Source organism: Sarcophilus harrisii, chromosome 2 (assembly GCF_902635505.1).
Source record: "Sarcophilus harrisii chromosome 2, mSarHar1.11, whole genome shotgun sequence".
NCBI classification, from domain to species: domain Eukaryota; kingdom Metazoa; phylum Chordata; class Mammalia; order Dasyuromorphia; family Dasyuridae; genus Sarcophilus; species Sarcophilus harrisii.
In genome coordinates this window covers 308,236,449-308,257,625 of record NC_045427.1, presented here as the reverse complement: position 1 = coordinate 308,257,625, position 21,177 = coordinate 308,236,449, and the positions used below count along the sequence as shown (strand labels likewise).

The 21,177-nt window shown below is 37.0% G+C and overlaps 1 protein-coding gene across 5 annotated transcripts in view; it reads right to left on the bottom strand.

The window, feature by feature from the left end:
• DPF3 (double PHD fingers 3) overlaps positions 1-21,177 on the bottom strand; it is a 330,115-nt gene that overhangs the window by 46,633 nt on the left and 262,305 nt on the right. For 3 of the 5 annotated variants that reach the window (XM_031952579.1, XM_031952578.1, XM_031952581.1), the window contains exons 6-7: positions 16,756-16,834; positions 15,488-15,529 (exon numbers count right to left, since the gene is read on the bottom strand). In XM_031952579.1, coding sequence (XP_031808439.1) covers positions 15,488-15,529; positions 16,756-16,834 — 121 coding nt within the window. The remainder of the gene's footprint in view (positions 1-15,487; positions 15,530-16,755; positions 16,835-21,177) is intronic. The other 2 variants (XM_031952580.1, XM_031952582.1) reach the window with 1 other exon arrangement.

Sequence of the window (21,177 nt, the reverse complement as noted above, 5' to 3'; positions counted from 1 at the left end):
AAGTGGCTTTGCTGATGGTCACATAGCTAGCAAGTATCTGAGGGAGAATTTGAACCTCAATTCTTTATTCTAAATCCAGCACTTTATCCACTGAGGTAGTGTGGCATAGTATATAGAGTGTTGTACTAGAGTCAAAAGACCTATCTTATGATATTAACTATTTGTGTAACCAGCAGCAAATCACTTGAGTTTCAGACATTAAGATTATAAATTATAGACTAGTTACAATTTTCATTAGTAGAGAAAGTTCCCCCAGTGATAAAATCACATATTTTTACTTATATTTAATGTAATACTACTACAAGTATAATTTTATTTTCACCAAATAGAATTATTCACATATTTTCAGATGCTTTAACTAATCCTTCAGAATAGCTCTTGAAACTTCTAAAATCAAAAGAGCCCACTGAGACAAGCAATTAAGAGAACAATTCTGATATTTCCTTCTCAGAAGTGGGGAGAATGGAAGGTTAAGAGGAAATAGAATCATAGATTTAGAAATGGAAAGGACTGAATCTAAGTCCTTCATTTTATAAAGAAATTGAGCCATAGAGTTTGACTTGTCCATGAATGTTTGAGATGGTATTTGAACCCAGCACCTCCTGATTCTAAGTCAAAAACTCTTAAGAAGGAGGATATCTGGCATCATGAACAACAAATCCTTCTTAATGTGTGGGTAATAATAATTATTTAATTGTCTGTCATATAGAATCAGAGTAAAACTCAAGCTTTAGACATTTAGAAAATTGTACATCTCTATTCTCCAGTTAAAGATTCTCTTTCCACCAGCTAGTTTTTTGTCCTAAGCACTTTTAAAATCATCCTTTCTATACTATCCAGCTTTAAGAAGAATTCAATCCAACAAAGAAAATCTATGATTAAGTGCCTTCTATGTATAATGCGCTGACTGTGCTAGGGCAGTGAGGTGCTGTCCTAGGTGCTGAGGTTCAGAGGAAGAAGAAAGTTCTTTCTCTATCCACAGTTTTTACCATCTTTCTAATTCAGGAAAATGTGCACCTGGATCCTGTGCTCCTGGCATACAGCAAACAGAAAATGAGGACACAAATTACAAGCACAATTAAATCCTCCTCCCCTCTCTCCTTTCCTCTGGGTAAATATCTTAGAGAGCAAAAACATTTTTGCCCTATTCCAAGACCAATAAGATTCTTAATGCAGCAGATACTGTGTACAGCCCTCTCTTTTGGCAAAGGGGAATTTTTTTCCACTTACTCCTTCTTGCCTTGAGGAAGAGAAGCATCTGGGAACATTTAAGTAAAAGAACTTGACCCCAGCAGGAAGCAGAATTCTAAATGCACAGTGAGAGAAAAAGACTCTCTTTCCCATTTCCCTACCTTACTTATGACAACGATTCTGCTGAGGTTCCCTAAGAGGAACTTGGACACACAATGGGTAGCTGTCAATTGTTTTGTTAAGGTTTGGGGTGGGGAGGGTTGGTTTGGTTTGGGTCTTTTTAAGGCAGGAAAACAAAAGCAAATTACCAAAGGCAATTAGAGAATAAGAGCCCAGAAATATACACCTATCCCTTGATGAAGGAGTTACAAATCCTGAATTTATTTGTAAATCTGCTTCTAAAACTCCTTGTTACTCTGAGAACCTACTTCTCTTTGGCCTTAACATCCTCATCTATAAAATGGACACAGAATTTGTCATTAGCTGATGTTTGTAGATACTGATAAGGACTTTGATGATGATGATGATGATGAAATCAAGAGGTGGTACCCAATTTTTGAAGGAACTTAAGAATTCTATAGCCTCATATGAAAAAGGAAGTCACTTTGACTTACATAGTTTGACTTATGTATGACTTAAATATATACACTTACATAGATGCAACAAATCAGATTCTTAAAATTGGAAGGGATTATCCAATCCAAACTCTAACCCAATGCAAATATTTCCCCTATAACATCCTTATTAGATGATCCTCCAGTCTCTATTTTAAACACAACCAATGGCAGGAAGATTACATATGCCAATAGCCCTCCAGACAAATGAACAGATTCATTTCCATTGATCCTACATAATTAAATAACAAAAAAAAATCACTGAAGGAAGATGGATCCTAATAATCCATCCTGTTGAGAATCATGTGGTTATGACAATCCAAGATGTATACAACATAGTTGTACTTACAGTAATGTTCATATTAAAGAAAAATAAAGTGAACCCCAGAAAGTAGAATCATGATTTGTAATACAGATAATTTACATGATTAAAATTCAATTTTACATAAAGAATTCTGAGAGAAATCTACATTCTAAAAACAACTTATATTAACTTTATAGCATAGTACTGTGCTCCTCTTTCTGCTCCTGCTCCTCAGCTCAGCCTTTCACCCCTCCAAAAAAAAAAAAACAACCCATCACTTCCAAATGAAAGCAGAACAAAGGCACTGAGAAACCTCTACCACTTCTGTACAATCAGGGGATTGGTTTGAGACCACACACACACCTTCTATTTCCCCACCCCCTGCCACTATCACCTCCTCACTCATCCCCTATACAGCCCCAGGTGTCTCTCTTCCCTCTATCAGTGCTTGGTCTGCTCAAATCTGTCCCCACTCCTGAGAGTTTCTCTTGCTCTTACTTCTCTGTCCCTAGTCCCTATGTGTCCTTAAACTGTTACCCTCTTTCCATACGCCAATAGATCCCTTGCTTCCTTCCTTCCCCAAGTTCTTAGGCAAATTTGCATTGTTTAAAAATCACCTTATGAAAAAGTGTAGACATTTACCCACTTACATAAAGTAAGAGCTGTCTTTTAGGGACAATTTGCTCAAACAAGAAGATAGCATCTTGGGCTTCTACAGTTTCTGTCATGTAATATAAATCAATAATGTTGAATGAAGTGGGCATGATACTCAAACCAAAATAAAGCAGAAGTATTCTTGAAACCTTTAAACCATCCATTAACAAGCATTTATTGAATACTTACTATGTGTCTGATACTTTACTAGGTCCTAGAGAAACAGGGAAAAAAATAGACATCCCTACCCAAAGGTCTCATTTTCTATGGGGCTGAAATGGAGGGGAAAGCATGTTGAGTATAAACAAAACAAAGTGCTGTTTGTTTCAGATATTTTTGTTTTGTTTTTGTTTTTGAGGAGGAGACACTCATAGCTAGGGAACCTAGGAAAAGGTCAAGTGTAGGAAGTGATAGTTATCCAACCTTTGAAGGTAAATAGCAATTATACAGTAAGAGGAAAAGGTGAAGAAGGAGACATTCTAGTAATAGAACCATTTAGCTACCCCACTAAGGGCACAAAGCTTTTTTTCATATCCTCAATTATCTCTTATTTTAATCTGCTGTTAATTATTTTCATTCTACACCATCCATTTTGAAGTTCCTTCCGTTTGGTAGGGGGAAAAAACCTGCTGTTAAGTTGTGCTGCATTCTCTTCACTGACATTATCATTGTTTTCACTCAAGCAGTAGTCTTATCCTTTGCTCTTCATCTTGCCCAGACAGCTATTTTTAAGTCTTTTTGAAAGGATAAAGGGGGGAAGCTCTTTCCAGTTTCTTTAGCATTCATCCTAAGCCCTCAGCTCACTCTAGGTTTTAAAGTTCCTAACATTATTCTTACAGGATAGTCCACTCTTTCAAATTATCTTCAGGTATCTTTCCTTAGCTAAATCTTCTATATGTATCTTTTTTTTAACATTCTAGATGGTCAGGTCAGGCACAAACCTGTAATCCCTATTCCTGGCCAAGGTGGGGAAGCACAATGAATCACTTCTTTGGGAAAAGGAGAAGAGAAAAAAAAAAAAAAAAACATTTAATTAGCACCTTCTATGTGTCAAGCACTGTGCTAAACACTTCACAAATATTATTCATTTGATCCTCAACAACTTTATGAGGCAGGTGCTATTTACAATGCCCATTGTATAAATACTCATACAATTGAGGAAACTGAGGTATCCAATAGTAAAGTGATTTCCCAGTGTCATTTCTACTATCTTTATTCTCCTTCATTCACTCTTTGGTCTAGCCAAAATGTACTTCTTACTGTCTCTTCCATACCATATTCCCCTTACTTAGCTAATAAGTACCTGAAGTAAAATTGGAACTCAGATCTTCCTGACTCCAGGACCAGGGCTTCTATACTCTATACATTGTGCCACCTGGCTGCTTGAACTTGGAACTACAATAGCACTAACTAAAGCCTGAATTGGTCATTGTTTGGATTCTGAAGGCTCAGTGAGCATAATTAGCAATTGTTTCAGTGTTAGCTAGAAACTCTGAGGGTCTTCCTTTAATTTTTTTTGACTAGATAGAAGAGACTATTCTTTGCCTCATTTTACCTAGTCTTAATCACTGAATGGCCATTGCCTCAAACAAACTAAAACCTGGGAAAAAAGCCTTAGCTAAAAAAAGCCAAGGCTTTCCACTGCATCCAGGCCCATCACCAGTCTTCCTTATCTACATCTTGCCACTGGATCTTGATGGTTCTGGCAGAGGCATGAAACTGATCACTTTGCACAGTTCTCCTTCATTCCAATTCACATGAAAATCATGACATCTCCTTCCTGATGTTATGGTCCTCTTCCAAAAACAAAGGATAAATATGGTGAACCCCCCCCAGGACTAGAGAGCCACCAGGCAAACAGGTTCAGGCTGGAAGAATAGAACAAGTGAAAACTTTTATTTTCACACAAAAGAAAATCTGGGTAGTATGATAGGCTGATCTTTATGAACCCATAATGGCTCCTCATGATCACCATTTCCATTTCTAAGTCCCCATAAACCATTAGTTTAATAGCCTAAATATCTCTAGACCCAAAGTCATTTCTACAAGAAAATTCCTGAGTAGCAAAATTATTAACAATGATCCCAATATGCTCAATAAGGAAACTATAGATTACTACCAAAAATCAGACACATCAAAAAACTGGCAAATTTTTAGCCATTTCTAAATAAGACTCATATCCTTAGAATTGTTCAAGTATTCCTCTAGAATTTTTTGTAATGTTTCTGGTTTTCCCAAGAGTAAAGTATACTTTAGCAGCCATAATTCAATAATGTCTATCTTAATAAATTAATTAAATTAAAATCTTATTAAATTTCAATGCTTTTGTAAATATTGCATAACCTATGTGTTAGCAACATTTAGGAAATAACTTACATTCAAGACTCATGTTCCTATAAATGAGGTTTTGCTTTTTTCTTAGCCATCTGAGATCTAACAACTCTGGCCCTTGTTTATACTATTCCTTCTCCTTGGCATTCTGAGGCTTGATAACCACTTGAAATTACTTTTCCCACCCACTATTCAAGGACTGGGAAATAATAGCTGTAGTTCCCCATTCCCAGGATAAAACTTCTTGGTTGAGATGGAGTTTAATAGCAGTAAGCAATTCATCCATTCATCCTCTCATCTATTCAACAAATAACTATTGACTATCTTATTTAGAAAGGTTATCAGGTGCTAGAGGGAATAAGGAGAGATAAAAATAATAGTTCCAGTCCTCATGGAGTTTATAATCTAGTAAGAGAGAAATAAAAAATATTCATTCAACATAGAATACATAGCATGAGGGGAAAAACAATTAATCAAGTTCAATTGGCACAAAGAATCCATGAAGGAAAGCAGAAGGAGATTGGATAGATTAAGGTCAAATCATGGAGATCCTGGAACACCAAGTAAAAGAGCTTATCTTTTTTTCAGAAGATAATGGGAAAACCATTAAAGTTTTGAACAGGAAAGTGACTTGGTCCTATTATTGCTTTAAGAAGACTATTTTTACAAAAGCATGAAATGTGGATTCCATGAGATAAAGATCAAAGATAAATGACAGTTAATTTGGACCAATAAGTCCAAATAAAGAACCTGAAGTATGGTGGCAATAGTAGTTGGAAAGGGGAGAAGTGTACATATGTAAATACAGGAAGAGAAACAACAGTTCTCATCAACTAACTGGATAATGAAAGGGAGGGACAAAGAAGAAAATCAAAAATAAATCCAAGATTGTGGACATGGTTCTTGAAGAATGGTGGTGCATCAATAAAAGTAGTTAAGAGGAAAAAAAACAGTGAAGTAGGAGACAAGGTTATTTGCAAAAAAATGGTAGTAGTGAGGAGAGAGGGGATTATGATCTTGAAGAAGATGGGAACATTTAGATAAGCTGCTAAGGGAAATGGCAGAGAGATAGTGATATAGGAAAAAAAAAAATAACTGGAACCAAATAGCATGAATTTATAATTAGTCCATTTCCCTAATTTCAGACTATCCCATCATAGGATATTTAAATATTTAGAAATATTTTACCAGAATTCAAGAGAAAAGGTAGGACTGAGAATATAATTTGGGAGTAACCAAGGTTATGACCAAAAAGTTATAATAGATTTATAACTGCAAGGGGCTATAGAGACATCTATTCCAACCTTCCCATTTTACACATCAAGAAACTGAAACCTGGAAAGTGACTTGCTTTAGTCATATAGCTAACAAATGTCAGGGGTAGGATTTGAACTTTAGTCTTCCTGAGAAGAGGTTTAGGATGTGGCTGAAATTACCAAGGGAAAACAAACAGAAGAGGAAAAGAGGAGATCTAGGTAAAGAGCTATGAGTACCAAAAAAAATTAGAGAAATTGCAAACATAGAGAAGTAGGAGAGAAAATGAAGTTTCAAGAAGTAGTTGATCAATGGGGTCAAATGCAAAAATTAAAGAAAATGAGGACGGGTATCTAGTTGTATAGTGGATATAGTGCCACCTCTGGAGAGAGGAAGACCTAAGTTTAAATCCAGCCTCAAACATTTACTAGCTGTGTGACCCTGGACAAGTTATAACTTTTTTGGCCTCAATTTCCCCATTTGTTACATGAGCTGAAGAAGGAAATGGCAAACCACTACATTATTTTTGCCATGGAGACCCAAACGAAATCACAAAAACCTAAACATGACTGAATAACAACAATAAAAAAGAACAGTTGGGGAGAATGATGGATGTAGATTGTAAGAAGCTGAGGAGTAACTGGGTAATGAAGCAGTAGGGACAAAGTGCAGATGACTCTTTAATAATATTTGACAGAGGAAATAAGAGATAGAATAGTAATGTGAAGGAACAGCAGAGCTGCATTTTTAAGATAAAGAATATTAACATTTCTGTGGGTGAAAGAAAGAAACCAGTAGAAAGGGAGAGAATGAAAATTCAGAGAGAGAAGGGTTAATTATTTGAGCACTAATTGCTCAGGAGAAGAAGATGGAATAATGACATTTTATTATTATTACAACCACCATGACAATGACAACAACAATAATTGCTCACATTCAGATGATCAAAGTGCTTTATATACTTTATTTTAATGGAATCTTATAACAACCCTTTGAAGTCAGTGCTGTTGGTATCCCTAGAAGTTGATGGACTTGCCCAGCATCACACAGTTAGTAAGTATGGGGTCATGACTTGAACCCAGTTCTTCTTGAGTCCAAAGTTGGCATCTGACTACACTTTTTATGAAAGGACAAATCAGCTTTAGAAAGAAAAGCATTGCTTCATTTGAAGCAGAAAAAAAGTGAAGAGAATGTTTGAGGTATTTGGTAGTGGAGAGAAATTAACTGCTCATGTCTGACAACCCCAAATGTTTCAGTCAAGAATGAAAAATGTCCATTTGCAGAGAGTTAGAGAGGTGAGAGTGAAACAAGGGATTTGGGAAAGTAGGAGGGGGAAGTTTGGAACAGCTGCTATGGGAATTGTCACAATGCCTCTGAAGAAAGATGGAAGGTTAGCACATTACCCTATTATCACACACACACACACACACACACACACACACACACACCTCCTTTAATATGGATTAATGAGGCACTTTCCCCAACTTGATATGAATGAGTTTATAGATATTTCTTTTCCAGACAGCTAAATGAAAACAAATACTGAAAAAAAGAGAGCTTTGACAGAAGAAGGGTATAATAAAAATATAATAGAAACAACTGGCATTTCTATGTCTCTTGAAGGGTTGCAAAGCACTTTACATGTCCCTTCTTAGCTGAGCCTCATAACAATTTTGACATAGGTACTACGAATATTTATATCCTCATTTACAAATGAGGAAATTGAGGATCAGAAAACAGAAGGAAAGAAATAAGCATTTATTGAGTGTCTATTAGGTGCCAGACACTATGATAAATGTTTTTACAAATAGTATTTTATTTAGTCCTCACAATAGTCCAGGGATAGAAGTGCCGTTATTATTCCCATTTTATACTTGAGGAAATTGAGGCAGATAAAAGTGAAGTGACTTGCCCATAATCTCCCAGATAGTGTCTAAGATATGATTTGAAGCCAGATCTACCTGACTCCAATTCCAGATCTATTCTGGGAGATTCAGGAGACTAAGGGAAACTATCCTAGAACAAAGAACCATTCAAATATCCAGAGCTACAGCAACTCTAGCAGGAAGCTATCACTAATATCTATAAGCAGCTAGAAAGCTATAATATACAAATTATATAATTAATGTAAATAATTATATTAATTATGTCATATATGTATGTATGTAAATATGTTAAATATGAAAGCAAAGAGTTGTAAGGATACAATAAGATGTGGGGGCTCTAAAACCCAACATGGAGGAAACTTTTTTGTTACTCCTAACCTAGTTTCTTTCAAATTTCAATAGGAAACTACTTGCAGGACAAATTTGCACCTGAGTAAACTTATTTTAGACCCACTGTTTCATGTCTGCAGCATCCTGCAGTTATCCCAACCATTTCTCTGTGGTATGAAAGTGCACATTCTACTTCAGGCTGACTTCCTTTGTGTCCCTGGGACACCACAAACCCTTGGTGGCCCTCACTAGTTTATGTGTCTATATGTACCTTCATGGGGACCAGAAGAATTTTGGAACAAAGCTTATCAAGTTACAAGGGATGGACACTGATAAGAACTGATCTCAGGCAAATCTGGATAGACTCATGCCTGAGAATGGTTCTGAGACCTCAGTCCATCTTTACAAAACATCTGTGGCACAGTGGACAAGGCAGAAGACCTCTGAATTAAAATCCTACCCCCAGACATTTATAAGCTGTGTAACCCTGGGTAAGTCACTTTATTTCTGTCTGCCTCAGTTTCTTCAACTGCAAAAGGAGAAAATAATAGCATCTACCTCCCAGGATTGTTGTGAGAAACAAATGACAATAATTGTAAAATATTTTGTACAGTGCCTTGCATGTAGTAGATGCTTAATCAACACTTGTTTCCCTCCTTCCTTCCTTTTTACTAATATTAAGAAGAGAATAAAGGCATTAAAGTACCGGAGAGAAAAGGAAGGTGACATCAGGAAAGGATTAAAAATATGATTGTCCACCACTTTTGCTCAGAATTGGTTCTTTTCATTGGTGTTATATTGTCCCACCTTTTTACTTCCAAAAAAGACACAATCTACCTGGGATCCAATATCATATGCCTGGTATCCAACAAATACCATAGGCTTATTCTACAAATCAATTTTCAGGGGCAGTGAGTCTTCTCTTCAGATCCTTCCTTTCTCCCAACCATCCCAGCCTAAAACCAGCCAAACAATGAAGAGAAACACAACAGGACTGTTCAACATTTATTCCTTTCATTGACAAGGATCAGGGACTAAAGGCCATATCTAAAAGAACATATATCTAGATCTAGAAACAACCTTTGGAACCATCCAGTTCAACGTTCTCATTTTTGCAGAAGAGGAAACTGAGGTCCTAGGGTCACACAGGTTTTTATATTCAGGTCATTGTTTCACCCACCTGATAGCTATCCTCCTAGTGACAAACCTCTCCAAGCTTAGGTAGACTGACCCACTGATGGTAGAAATATTATTCTCCAGGTTCATACTTAAAAGTCTTTCCAGCATGGTTTTGTTATCCAGTCATTTTTCATTTCATGACCCTCTTTGGAATTTTCTTGGAAAAGATACTGGACTGGTTCCTTCTCCAGTTCATTTTACAGATGAGGAAACTGAGGCAAACAGGATTAAGCCAAGCATCACACAGCTACTAAGTGTCTGAGCCTAGATTTGAACTCATTAGCAGGAGTTTTCCTGACGAAAAGTCCTTTGAGACTTTTTCCTTTGAGAGAGAGTCAGATGATACTAACCCAAAAAGTGTCTATAAGAGCTAGTGGTAATAACTCAAGGTCTTGGGTTAGGAAGTGGCCCTAAGATATCAGTGATATAAGAAACATCCTGTACCAATGTACCTTCTCTACAATTTATAATCTTAGAGAATTGCCCTAGAGTATTGAAAGGTTAAATGATTTGCCCAGACTCCCACAACTAGTCTGTGTCACGGGCAGGTTTTGACTTTGCCTTTTCCTGGATCTAAAGTCAACTTTCAATTTGAAATATACCAATAACACCCAAAAGGTGTGGTGTGGCCAATAAGGCACCAAATCTTATGGTTAAGAAGATCTGTGTTCAAATCTTACCTTTAATTCAAAATGGGCACTCAATCTCTCTTCAGGCAACTCTTTAAAGCCTCAATTTGGAAGACAGTTGCTAATTTAAATTGATAGAAGTTTGCTCACCAGGAATTACCTATGCCAATAAAATCATAGTTCTGAACCCCTGAATTAACAACCTGAATACATTTATACAATACTCTCTGCCTCAAGCTATTATTCCATTTAGCTATTAGTATTAATAACTTTCAAGAGTTATAACAATAAATAGACATCAGGATCAGACCTGTAATTTTATGGGTATAGGGCATTTACAAGTGAGTTGTAGACTCACCTAAAGCACTGAAAGATAGGAATTTGCTCAGGATCACACAGCTAACGTGTCAGGAGCAAATAACTAGGTCTTTGAGGCCATGCTTTTGTCTACTACATCACACTATCTCTCTACTGCAATAATAAGCAGGTTGATTACAATGGCCAAAGGAGAGAAAAATTCCTGGAGATTGGCGTTCCTCCAAACCAGAAGAGAAGTAGCTAAACCAAGGATTAAAAAAGAACTGGGAAATTACAGATGGGGAACCTCCAGTTTGAAGTAGGCAGGATTCATTTCTATTCAATTCAACAAATATTTCAGTTCAGTTGAATAGGATCTCCCAGGCTATCACATGCAGTTGCTTTGTTTATGGGTGACAGGTGGGAAAGATGAGAAATAAACTCTCATCTCCAAAGTCCTTCCTTTGGCAAGAAATTGAAAAGGGAAAACACCTTAACTCCCAAACTTGGCAAACTATAAGATAGTTAATAAAGCAGTAGCACTGTGATTACTTGCAGGAAAATATAGTATAAAACCAGAGGCACCATGAATAGGTCAAAAAAAAAAAAAAAACTCACCACGTTCAAATAATTTAGTATTTTTCCGAAACAGGATACCCAGTGGCTAGATGAAAGCAATAGACAAAATATCTATCAACTGGCATTAGTAACCAAAGCACTTAATACTGTTCCATCTGCCCCTCTCCTAGGGGAAATTGGAAATGAGAACACAATCGAACAGCTATACTAAGGAATAAATACCAAGGCTGGTTAAACAAAATCAAACTTGAAAAATAATCATTAAGCATTCCACATCTACACTGGAAGAAGTGCTGCATGGGGACTCATAAGGGCCTCTTCTGAGTCCAAGATGACTTGATATTTTCATTAATGACTTGAAAAATGGAGTAGGGAATTATGCAGCTCCAACTGGCAGACAACACAAAGATGGCAGGGATTACAAATCTGTGGAGAATGGAATTTAACTACTGTGCAATCTTAAGAAATTTGTCCTTATTGAATCTTACATATTGAAGTCACATATTATTGCATTTCTTTATTGAGGTTCAATAGAGTAAAATATAAAGTGATTGCTGAAGGAAAGGGTCACCAAATGCATAAATATAATCTAGTATACACTTGACTGGGTACCAGTGCCAGTATCAAAACTGAAGAGGATTGGAAACTTGCAAGGAACAGTGTATACAAAGTAATGATACTGCCAAAATATATCGATGTATCAGAGAGTGGAGCTGTAGTCAAAGTACAGCCCTATTCAGTGCTAGTATTAGTTGCTGTTGTTGTTTTAAGAGGAGAAAAAAAGGAAAACTCACATTAATATAGCCCTTTAAAGTTTACAGAGAAATGAATCTATTCCATTCATCACTGACTAGACCTTGACACAGTTTCAGATCTGAGCACTTAACTTAGCCCCAGGCATGAAAGAAAGCACCAAAGAGGGAGGGTCACATAATTGACAGATTTTGTTCCGGAGAACAGAACCAGGGGAGGCATATAGAACGGTAGATATGGTCAGACAGCCCAGAGAAGAAGGCTAAAATGGACTGCCAGAACTGTGGATATTCATTTTGTTTCAGGAGGAAGGAACAAAAGGCAATAGGGTTACAGTAGGGGAAATTTAGATTCATAGTAAGGAGAGACCATCATTCAAAGAACAGCTGAAATAATGGGGAAAGGGCAGCTATGGTAACCCCCCCTCTCTGGGGACATTCATAGAAGAGACCAGACACCTCTCTACTTAGGATGCATTAGGGATTATTAAAAGCATTCTTTGTCCAGTACAGGGGGATGGGCCACATGACCTCTTCAAAGGTCATTCCTGTCCCAAAGGATCACAAGTCTGAAGGGCGCTAGATAAAAATAAAGTCCATTAATCACCAAGCTGCCAGATAATTTACCCAGAAAGCCTGAATACAGAAAGGGGAAGCTGCAGTCCTTGGCCCCACTCAAGGCAAAAAAAGGGGAGGGGATAAATCCAGATAAATCATCAGTATTTTTATATATTATCAACAAAGTCCAGCAGGAAGAGATAGAAAGAGAAATTCCAATTAAAATAAATGCAGACAATAAAAAATACTTGGAAATCTATTTGCTAATAAAACCCAGGGACTATATGAACACAATTACAAAACACTTTTCATACAAATAATGTCAGATCTAAACAATTAGTGAAAAGATATTAATTGCTCATGGGTAGGCCGAGCCAATATAATAAAAATGACAATTCTACCTAAATTAACTTACTTTTTCAGGGCCATAAGGATAAAATTATCAAAATAAATTATTTTATGGAGCTAGAAAAAAAAATCATAACCAAACTCATCTGGAAGAACAAAACATCAAGAGTACCAAGGGAGTAAATGGGGGAAAAAAATGTGAAGGAAGGTGGCTTAGTAGTACCAAATCTTAAACTGTTTTACAAACAAAACAATCTGGCACTGGCTGGGAAACTGAATGGCAGATCAGTGGAATAGATCAGGTATACTAAGCACAATAGTAAGTGTCTTTGGTAATATGGTGTTTGACAGACCAAGAGTTCCAAGATTTGGGGAAAAGAAATTACTATTTAACAAAAATTGCCAGAAAAACTGGAAAGTGGTTTAACAGACACGTGCTAGAAATCAACAACTCATAGCATATACCAAGATAAGGTCAAAATGAGTACATGATTTAGACATAAAGGGTGATAACATCAGCAAATTAGGAGAGCAAGGAATATTTTACCCATCAGATCTGTCAATAAAAGAAGAATATATGACCTAACATGGTTTGACCTAAATGGTTTATAAGAAAGATATTATTCTATGGTTGCAGAGGAAAGAGATATAGAAAGGGGGAAATGGGCAAGAGAATCATGCCCAGTAAAGAAGCATCCAACAAGGAAGATAAGGGCTGAGATCTGAAATTAAATAGGTAAGAAAAGGAAATAGAAGGTGACAAGCAGAAAAAGAGTACAGAGTGAATTGGAAAAAAATCTAAGTTTAAATTCAAATTTAGTTAGGAAGCCAATGCAAAACCTTTATCTAAGGGCTAACCAGTCTCAGCTTCTATGGATAAATTCTTCATATTAAATTACAAGAAGTGGACAGATAACTTTTAAAAAACCCACATAGAACAAGAGACAGGTATTATAGCTATATCCCATTTTCCTTTATACATGAAAATGCCTTCTTTGGCAAGAAGACAAAACTACTGACCCTTCTTTGAAGGGGCCAAGGAAACTTCACATTTCATTGCCCCAGAACAACAGAGACCTTTAGGGAGCTGGCAGGCTAGGATTACAGTGGATCAAGACAAATCTTTGATGTAGGAAGGGACGTGTTTGAACCTCATCAGAGAAATTAAACTGTGTCTACTGCCCAGGATCAAAACAGGTTCTATCTTACTTTATCTATATGATGAAAAGATGACATTAGAACATGCTGATATTCCCAATTTATTATTGGATGGAATTATGTTAATATGTGCCTATTCCCTACAAGAGTAACATAGGTTTATGAAATTTGGATCTGAAAGATACCTTAGAGATCATCTGATTCATCCATCTCATTTTACAAATAAAAAAACAAATAAAAAAATAAAAAGTCCTGGAAAGTTTGTAATTTCCAGGGAATAAGCAGCAGAACTGAAGTTCAAACTCAGTTTTTCTAAGAGCAGAGCCAGAATTCTCGCCTCCACACTGTGCTGTTTCCCATTGGTACCACATGGTGAGACATTGAATTAAAAAAACCTACAAGGATTGGGGTTTTAATAATGAAATAAACTCTAGTTATCGAACACTGAACAACTTTTAAATATCAATATAGAGGGAAAATCACTACTCTGCCTTAAGCCCCTCCATGACCACCATCTATTGATTACTTTCTGTCCCTATTCCAATATAGTACATAAGTATGCCCACAATTGTAAATATTATATTTAAACATGAGGGACTTAGGGCTTCAGGATATATCCCCAATGCCAAATAGCAAATGACCCCCTAAACTCTTTGTACATTCTGGCCTTCTGGAAAGGAGCTGGTAGGAGTAATCACTTACAGATATGGTATGTCTTTTCAGATTGTTGAACAGATAAAAAGAACTTAAGGGACAGCTAAATGACATAGTGGATTGAACACTGGTTCTGAATTCATTAGGACCTGAGTTCAAATCTGGTCTCAGACACTAAACACATTCTAACTGTGTGACCCTGGGCAAGTCACTTAACCACAATTGCCTCAAAACAAAATAAATAAATAATCATAAAGAAAAGATTAATAGTCCCTTAATAGGGACTGTGTTTTTAATAGATGCCCTTGCTAAAGTAGAAGCAAAGTGTTTCCTGGACAATAAGAAGTTATCGAAGACAGGGAGCGTCTGTCTGTCCAGAGGCTTTCATAGACAATACTATGGGTGCTATACTTGGAAAGAAGACCAAATCTTTCTCTTTATTAAGTCAGATCACATTGTATATAAATCTTTGATAGATTCAAGTTTCTTGTCCCTTTACAAAACCACTGTTTCTTTCTCACTAACCTACTGCAGTATTATTTGCTAATCCCTACCTTCCTAGGCTAGCCAGTTACTCATCAAAGAGATTTTAGTGAAGTGGAAAGAGTCTATGGTTCAATAGGGAGGGAAGGAGGGAGAGAGGGAAGAAAAATGATTAAAATAAAAGTAGTCACCATTATATAGATTCATAGTTTTCACTATGCAAAGAAAGAGGGGAAAGAAGAAAATTAATGGGAAGAATAAATGAAAAGATACAAGAACCAAGTACCTTTGTCGGAGGTTTTGGGGTTATGCTTTTGTTTGTAACTATCTGAAACAAAGAAAGAAATAGAGGGTGAATCTTAAAAGGAGAGAGGGAGAAAGAGAGAAAGAGAGCGACAGAGAAAAAGAGATAGAGATAGACAAAGACAGAGATAGACAAAGAAAGACAGAAAGAGATAGAGAGGGAGGGAAAAGGAGGGAGGGAAAAGGAAGGGAAGGAAAAGGAAAAGAGAAGGGGAAAAGAAGAGAGAGGGCAAGAGAGAAGACAGTGAGGGAAAGAGAGAGAGGGACAGACAAGAGGAGGGAGAGATGAAATGGGAAGGGAGGGGAGAGAGAAAAAAATAGAGGAAGGGAGGAAAAGAAAGGAGAAAGAGAAAGGGAAAAAGAGAGGAGAAAACAGAGGGAGACAAAGAAAAGAGAGAGGGAGAGGAAGGAAAAAGAAAGGAAAAGTAAAGAAGGGGGAAAAAGAGAGAGAAAGAGACAGACAGAGAGAAACAGAGACAGATAATGATACACTGAGAAAAAGATCTAGAAGAAAGGGGGGAAAGAGGGAGAAAGGAAGGAGAGAGGGAAGGGGGGAGGGAAAGAGAGGGAGGTGAGAAAAGAGAGAAGGAAGAAGAGAAAGAAAGGAGACAGTGAGGAAAAGAGGAAAGAGAGGGAGAGATAGGAAAGGGGAAAGAGAGAGAAAATGGGAGAGAGGGGGAAGAGAGAGGGGAAAAGGTGAAAGAAAGAGGAAGAGAAAGAAAGAGGAGAAAGGGGAGAGAGACAGAAACAGAGAGAAGCCATGAAGTAGCACAATGCCAGAGAGCTGAATTGTTGCAGTCCTGGGCCCAGCAGGAATTTTGCTGAAGGGATCTTTCCATTTCACTTCCTTCCCCCTCATGCAGAAACACTCACAGAGGAGGTAGCATCAGCAAGTGGAGAAGGAGGAAGATGAAGAGGTAGAAGAGGAGAAGGAGAAGGAAGAAGAAGAGGCAGCAGCAGCTGCAGCAGTAGCAGCCACAGCAGCAGTAGCAGCAGCAGCAACAGCAGAGGCAATGATGGCAACAGGAGCAGCAGCAGCACAGCAAGAGCAGCAGCAGCAGCAGCAACAGACCACAACATGCAAGCCAGGGAACAGCAAAAATAAATAATAATCTCCCTAAAGAGTAAGGGAAAAGAAGCCCTGATGGTAGCTGAAGCCAGGTAGCCTGGGCTGACAGCCAAGGGATTTGTAAGGGACAGTAGGAGCTCAGGGAAAGGGAGAGAAAGGAAGAGCAGTGTGGCTATACTTACTATCACAGACATATGGTTTATCTTGGTCTTCCTGAGAAGCAGCATCATTCCTTCTCCTGCCACCTGCAGAACCACGAGCCTAAAAAGAGAATTGAAGAATTTAGGACCATGTCCAGGGGACTCTCCTGTTCCTCATTCTGCTCCCAGGATCCTCCAGATATTTACTATCTGTTGTGATGATGCACCATCCAAAACCTCAGCTATTACCTTCTGACCACCTGATACATCTTGCCATCTGCTCCACTACTGCATCTTTAGGATGTCTCTGTCTTATGACTCAGTAAATTTCTATGTTTTGTCCCCCAAAAGTAAATATGAGCTTCTTAGAGGGTTTTGTATCCTCAGACCTTAAGAGCACTTATAAAATAAGTGCTTAATAACTTTTTCCACTCATTCATTCTGTTCCACAAGCTCTTGAATCTTCTAGTTTCCCACACATGGGTATTAGGAAGGATAGGGGGAGGGAGTGGTGGGGTTAAAGACTGTCCCCTGACCACCCTTAGTACCTGGAACACAGACCTCTATGTCTGTCTTTTGCAATCCTTTTCCTTAAAGGTCAAATTCAGGGACCACTTCCTCTATGATGCTCTCTTACATTTCTTTACCCTCTATAAGGGATCTATCTCTGCTTGAATTCCATACTTTTTATCCCTCTTTTGCATTTAAATATAGTCTAACTTTTATGATAAATTATCAAGGGGTAAAATCAGGGCGGTCATCTTCCTGATCCACTAGACTGGGGCACTTTCTATGGAGCTGAAGTATCCTGGATCCTTTTGATGAACCCCAATCTCTAGTTGCTTGCTAAAGGGAATAGTAGTTCCTGTTTGATCTCCATTACCAGGAGTTATAAGCAGGAAGGGTCATCAACCTGAGAAGCTTTGAAAGGAGAAGTAACTTCCACTCTAGTTCTCTCTTCTTCCATTCCAAACAAGTGGTCATTAGGGATTTTTCTACTATTTTCCAGAAACAATTATGATGACTCTTCACATACAGCAGTGAGTATGTCTACTTGTCTAGGTGAGTCTAAGTCTGACTCTTTAGTCCCTAGCTGCCTTATTCATTTTGTTTTTCCCTGAGTACAAATGGCCAATCAGTGATCCTGAGATGGATGGTTATAGCCTTGTGAGTTTAAAAGGCTAAGAGTTATAGAATGCTAACAAAAGGTATTTTCTGAAAGTACACTCTTTTTAGAGGAGAAGACCTGAACTTTGAGCTGCTTTTCTAATTAAACATTCCCATAAGGCTCCTCGAAGTCTATCCTATTTCTCAGGAGAGTATAAATGGGAATTGGGAGTTACTGTTTCATATTTTAAGTTATTTGTCAACTCAAACTTAGAAGTTTTTTGTGTTTTAAGAACTGCTTTTGCTATAATGGAAATACATAGTTGTTCTATCCTTGATATCTGCTACTTTGTTTTTTGAGTAACTTCTCTAAAAGGGACTCTATCTCAAGCCAAAGCCAAAACAAAGTTTTAAGAGATCTCATATGATATATGAATGGAAGGGAAAAATATAGTGTTATAAGAAATGATGAAAGGAATAGATTGAGATAAACCTGGGAAAACCTCTATGAATTGACACAGAATCAAGAGAGTAGAACTAGGAGATTAAGCTTAAGAACCTAGGAGTTCTTAACCGGGGTTCCATGGAAGTCTGCAAACTTAAGTGGGAAAAATTTACATCTTCATGTTTACTAACTGAAGTTTAACATTCCCTTCAATTATTCTTCAGAATTAATCAGAATTGTGATGCTAAAATGGGATCCATTACTTTTACCAGCTTTCCAAGCGGGTTCATGATACACAAAAAAAGACTAACAACCCTTCCCCTATGCAATAAAAACACTGTAAAGGAAAACATTGAAAAGTTTTGACAAACTGCAATTACAACCATAACTCCATAAAATATGCTACTCTCCCCAACTCAGATGAAAAGATGATACAGGAGACATACATAATCATTCAGACATAGCTAATGTGAAGATTCTATTTTACTTCAATCTACACATTTGTCATAAGATAGGATTTTTTATATTTGGGGAAAAAATGAGGCTAGTGACAGTCATGCTAAAATATAAAAACAGAACAGATGAAAGTTCACAGGGAAACACAAACAATAAGGCAGTTTTGAAACTAACTTGTTAAATTTATTTCTTATTCCCCCCCCCCCCAAAAAAAAACAAGCTGAATTTAAGTAGATGCATGGTTTCATACAAAACACTTTTTCTCCTCTTTTTAAGAGATAAAAATGGACGTGTGTATTTGGTATCTCTCAAGTTCATGGTGACAAAAAATAATTTAAAAAATAAAACTGTGGAGGGAAACACCAGTATAGAGGAATAAGTATAGGAGTTACCCAGAACAATAGACCTCTAAGGAAAGGATTATTCACTGCCAGATACTGTTATTTTCTATTTGTTCTTACTTGAGTCCCATTGCTTATTCTTAATCTCTAAATAAATCTGCTTATTATTTGGGGAAATTAAAAAAAAAAAGATTTTTACTAGGCCTCAGAGGTAAAGGAAATATAAGTCCGAGTTCAAGAGAAAAGTCTTATCCCTTCTCCTTGAGGTCAGGGTTCCCCAGGACTGAACTTGGGTCCACTTGAGGCCAGGATTAAAGAGAGCTTTCTTATTGGTTCATGGATTACAGTTAATTATATAATGTCTTATGTCCCCTGTTATGCTCTAAAATATCCTTGAGGTTAGGGTTCAATTCATTTTTGTATCCCTAGAACCCAACACAGTACACACACACACACGCGCGCACGTGCCCGCGCGCACATGAATGCATATGCACATCCATGAGTGTGTGTGTATTTATCTATACATTTGTACATTTACATGTATACATAATTAAGTATTAGGGTATTTAATACATGATTGGAGGTTGTTTAAAAAGTGAGGAAGGAACTGGCTTCTTTAAATATAAGAAGGATACTTAAAAACTTGAGTATATAATATTGGAAATAGCTATTTTCCATTTTTAGTGATAACAAACAATGACTAGAACTAGAAATTTAAGATATATATTATGAAGAACTATCTGACAGTAAATGTTGTTAAACAAGGGAAGTAGCACATCCTTGTTTTCTGAAGAAATGAAAGTTCTTATAGGCCACATTTTTTATCTGCTTAGGAATTTGTAAGGCAAAAGTACAGACATACCCTGTTTTATTGCACTTCACGCATTATACTTTGTAGATATTGCAATTAATTTTTTTAACCAATCGAAGACTTGTGTCAAATTTTCATCAAGCATGTTTATCAGCATCGTTTTTCCAATAACAAATGCTTACATACTGTCTACATCACATTTTGGTAATTCTCACATTATTTCACACTTTTTCATTATTATTATAATTGTGTCTATTATGGTGACTATGATCAGTGATCTCTGATATTGTTATTATGATTGTTTTGGGGAGTCATGAACCACATCCATATAAGACTACATAAACTTAATCAATAAATATTGTGTGTGTTCTGATTGTTCCACCAACCAACCATTACCCTGTCTCTCTCCCTATTCCTTGGACCTCCCTTCCCTGAGTCACAACAATATTGAAGAATGTTACATAAATTTAGCTGAAAAAGCAGCAGCAGGATTTAAGAGGCTTAACTCCATTTTGAAGGAAGTTCTACTATAGGTAAAATGTTATCAGATAGCATGGTATTCTACAGAGAAACCTTTCATGAAAGGAAGAGTCAATTGATACAGCAAACTGCATTGTTTGTCTTATTTTAAGACAGCCTTCAGCAATCACCACCCTGACCAGTCAGCAGCCATCAACATCAAAGAAAGACCCTCCATCGTCAAAAAGATTAAACTCTGAAGGCTCAGGTGCTGGTTAACATTTTTAGCAATAAAATATTTTAATTAAGGTATGTACATTGTTTTTTTAGTCATAATACTATTGTACACCTGATAAACTACAGTGTAGTGTTTCATGTTAGAAGGGTCAAACAATCCATAACTTCCAGGTCAGAGTTCTGGTTCTCCAAAACAATGGGAGAGTCAAAAGAAGTTAGGAACCCATGTATGTGGGAGGGAAAGGATGGGAAAAAATAATGGGGAAACTGGAGACAAACACAAAAAGGGACAGACTTGCTCCCTTCTACCATCTCCCTTAAAGAGAGACTTTGCCTTATACCTAGCTAATTATTGTCAAAGATGACAAATTATGGAAAAATAGGTAAGTTAGCTGATATGGCTGGCAAAGATATGAATTGGTTTAATCATTCTGAAAAACAATTTAGAATTATACTAAAATATTCCTTGTCTTTGATCTAAAGGAAGTGAAAGAGAGAAAAAAGCCCATATTTGCCAAGAATATTCACAGCAATGCTTATGAAGATAATAATGAACTAGGTAATAATAATAATGACAGAACTCATCAACTAAGTGACCACTAAACAAA